Source organism: Dendroctonus ponderosae, unplaced genomic scaffold (assembly GCF_020466585.1).
Source record: "Dendroctonus ponderosae isolate FM_Combo_2020 unplaced genomic scaffold, Dpon_F_20191213v2 Dpon_F_20191213_1, whole genome shotgun sequence".
In the NCBI taxonomy this organism is placed as follows: Eukaryota; Metazoa; Arthropoda; class Insecta; order Coleoptera; family Curculionidae; genus Dendroctonus; species Dendroctonus ponderosae.
In genome coordinates, this window is record NW_026017110.1 from 2,292,212 (window position 1) to 2,294,224 (window position 2,013).

Here is a 2,013-nt window from a genome sequence, read left to right on the forward strand (position 1 = left end):
ACATTAATGCTTTTTGCTCTATTGAGCTTATGTTTTGTTTAATTTTGAAAGGTTTGAGAAAAGAAAACAATGAGCACTATTTATCAATCTGTAATAAAAGACGTGAGGAAATCCGGTCTTTTTTAAAGACAAAAACTTTTGAGACGAAATACCCAAAAAGAAGTTTGTAAAAAAACTCCTTTTCATGTGCTTTTAAACGTTTTTTTGTTTCGTTCATCGTCAGTTCGTAAAAAGCAAATAATAGTTTGGTTGGGTAAAGACCCAATGATCATTTCGATTCTGGGGGATTAAGGGACTTCACAAAACTGCTATACGAACTTCAGACATTTTTTTGCAGAATTACCCTTTGAGATTTTTTGTGCGCGATTGAAAAAACTTATTTATTTTTTATTTTTGACGCGAAATACCCAAAAAGAAGCTTGTAATAAAACCAATTGGTTTTAGGGTATGAATTCGAAGCCTTAATGGTCGCTCACGATGGAGTGGCAACCACGTTGCCTCCCGACTCAACGACGCCTCCGCCTCAATCGGAAATCCCGGCGCCCCCAATAGCGAATCATCGCTATGGAACTGATGACAATATTAAAATTATTCGAATAGAAAAAACGACGGAGCCTTTGGGGGCTACTGTGAGAAATGAGGGCGAAGCTGTGGTAATTGGTGAGTAGAACAATTGCGTGACTTACTCAACGAGGAGTCGTAAATGATCGGTTTCCTTAGGACGAGTTGTGCGGGGCGGAGCAGCGGAAAAGAGCGGCCTTCTTCATGAGGGCGACGAAATTCTTGAAGTGAATGGAATTGAAATGCGCGGAAAAAGCGTGAATGCTGTTTGTGATATTCTAAAGGACATGGAAGGCTCCTTGACCATCTTGGTGATACCTGCGTCGCAGGCAAGGTAAGAGCGCCTTTCACTCGGCCTTGCAAGAGCCTTGAAGTTACCGTATCTTCTGCAGGATTCACATGGCCAGAGACATGGTTCTTCACGTGCGAGCCCTCTTTGATTACGACCCAGAGGACGACATGTACATACCTTGTCGAGAGTTGGGCATTAGTTTTAGGAAAGGCGATGTCTTGCATGTCATCAGCCAAGAAGACTCCAACTGGTAAGCAACCGTGCAGGATGGCCTACAGTTATGTGTTATTAAACGCTTTGCTGTTTCCAGGTGGCAAGCATATAGGGAAGGAGAAGAGGATCAAACCCTAGCCGGATTGATTCCATCGCTCTCGTTCCAACACCAAAGAGAAACGATGCGCTTGGCTGCCGAAGAGCGGATATCGAAGCCAAGCAAAAAATCCAGCACCTCCACCCTCTTATGTGGCACCACGTCGAAGAAGAAGAAGAAAAAGGGCGCTTACGACGAAGGTAGGGCAAAATACATGCAATGTAGACCTTTAGACGATTATTTCGCTTTCCAGGCGGCTACCCGATGTATTCAAACGACGACTACGATCCGGAGGAGATACTCACGTACGAAGAAGTGTCGCTGTTCTACCCCAGAGCGGACAAAAAGCGGCCCATCGTCTTAATAGGGCCACCCGATATTGGACGACATGAATTGCGGCAAAGGCTGATGGAGAATTCTGAGCGATTTGCTGCTGCCATTCCTCGTAAGTCTTAAAGCCCATTTACACGCTCAAGCCATCTGAACGATTTGGCTTGCGCAAGCCAGATCTGTGCAGATGAACTGAACGAAAATCTGGCGTTTACACGCTCAAGCCATCTGAACGATTTGGCTTGCGCAAGCCAGATCTGTGCAGATGAACTGAACGAAAATCTGGCGTTTACACGTTCAGTTCGTTTTACACAGATGTGAAGGAAGAGCACCCAAACGTGCATTGTTGCCGACAAGATGGAACATTTGGGCGAAGAGTTAATTCTTGCAACGGCTGCAGTGTGTGTAATCAAAAAAAAGATGAGCTTAAAAACTAAAATGAAATGGTGTAAACCATGGTTGTTGAACAGGAATTTATTGTCTCATACTAATTTACCCAATCACAAATCTGCTGTTTCTC

General features: G+C 44.0%; 1 protein-coding gene across 1 annotated transcript in view; it reads left to right on the forward strand.

Annotated features, from left to right (window-relative positions):
* Positions 1 to 464: 464 nt before the first annotated feature.
* Positions 465 to 2,013, forward strand: part of LOC125502449 (protein PALS1-like) — a 4,191-nt gene continuing 2,642 nt past the window's right edge. The window contains exons 1-5 of the mRNA XM_048660558.1: positions 465 to 660; positions 721 to 895; positions 954 to 1,103; positions 1,164 to 1,363; positions 1,417 to 1,608. Coding sequence (XP_048516515.1) covers positions 465 to 660; positions 721 to 895; positions 954 to 1,103; positions 1,164 to 1,363; positions 1,417 to 1,608 — 913 coding nt within the window. The remainder of the gene's footprint in view (positions 661 to 720; positions 896 to 953; positions 1,104 to 1,163; positions 1,364 to 1,416; positions 1,609 to 2,013) is intronic.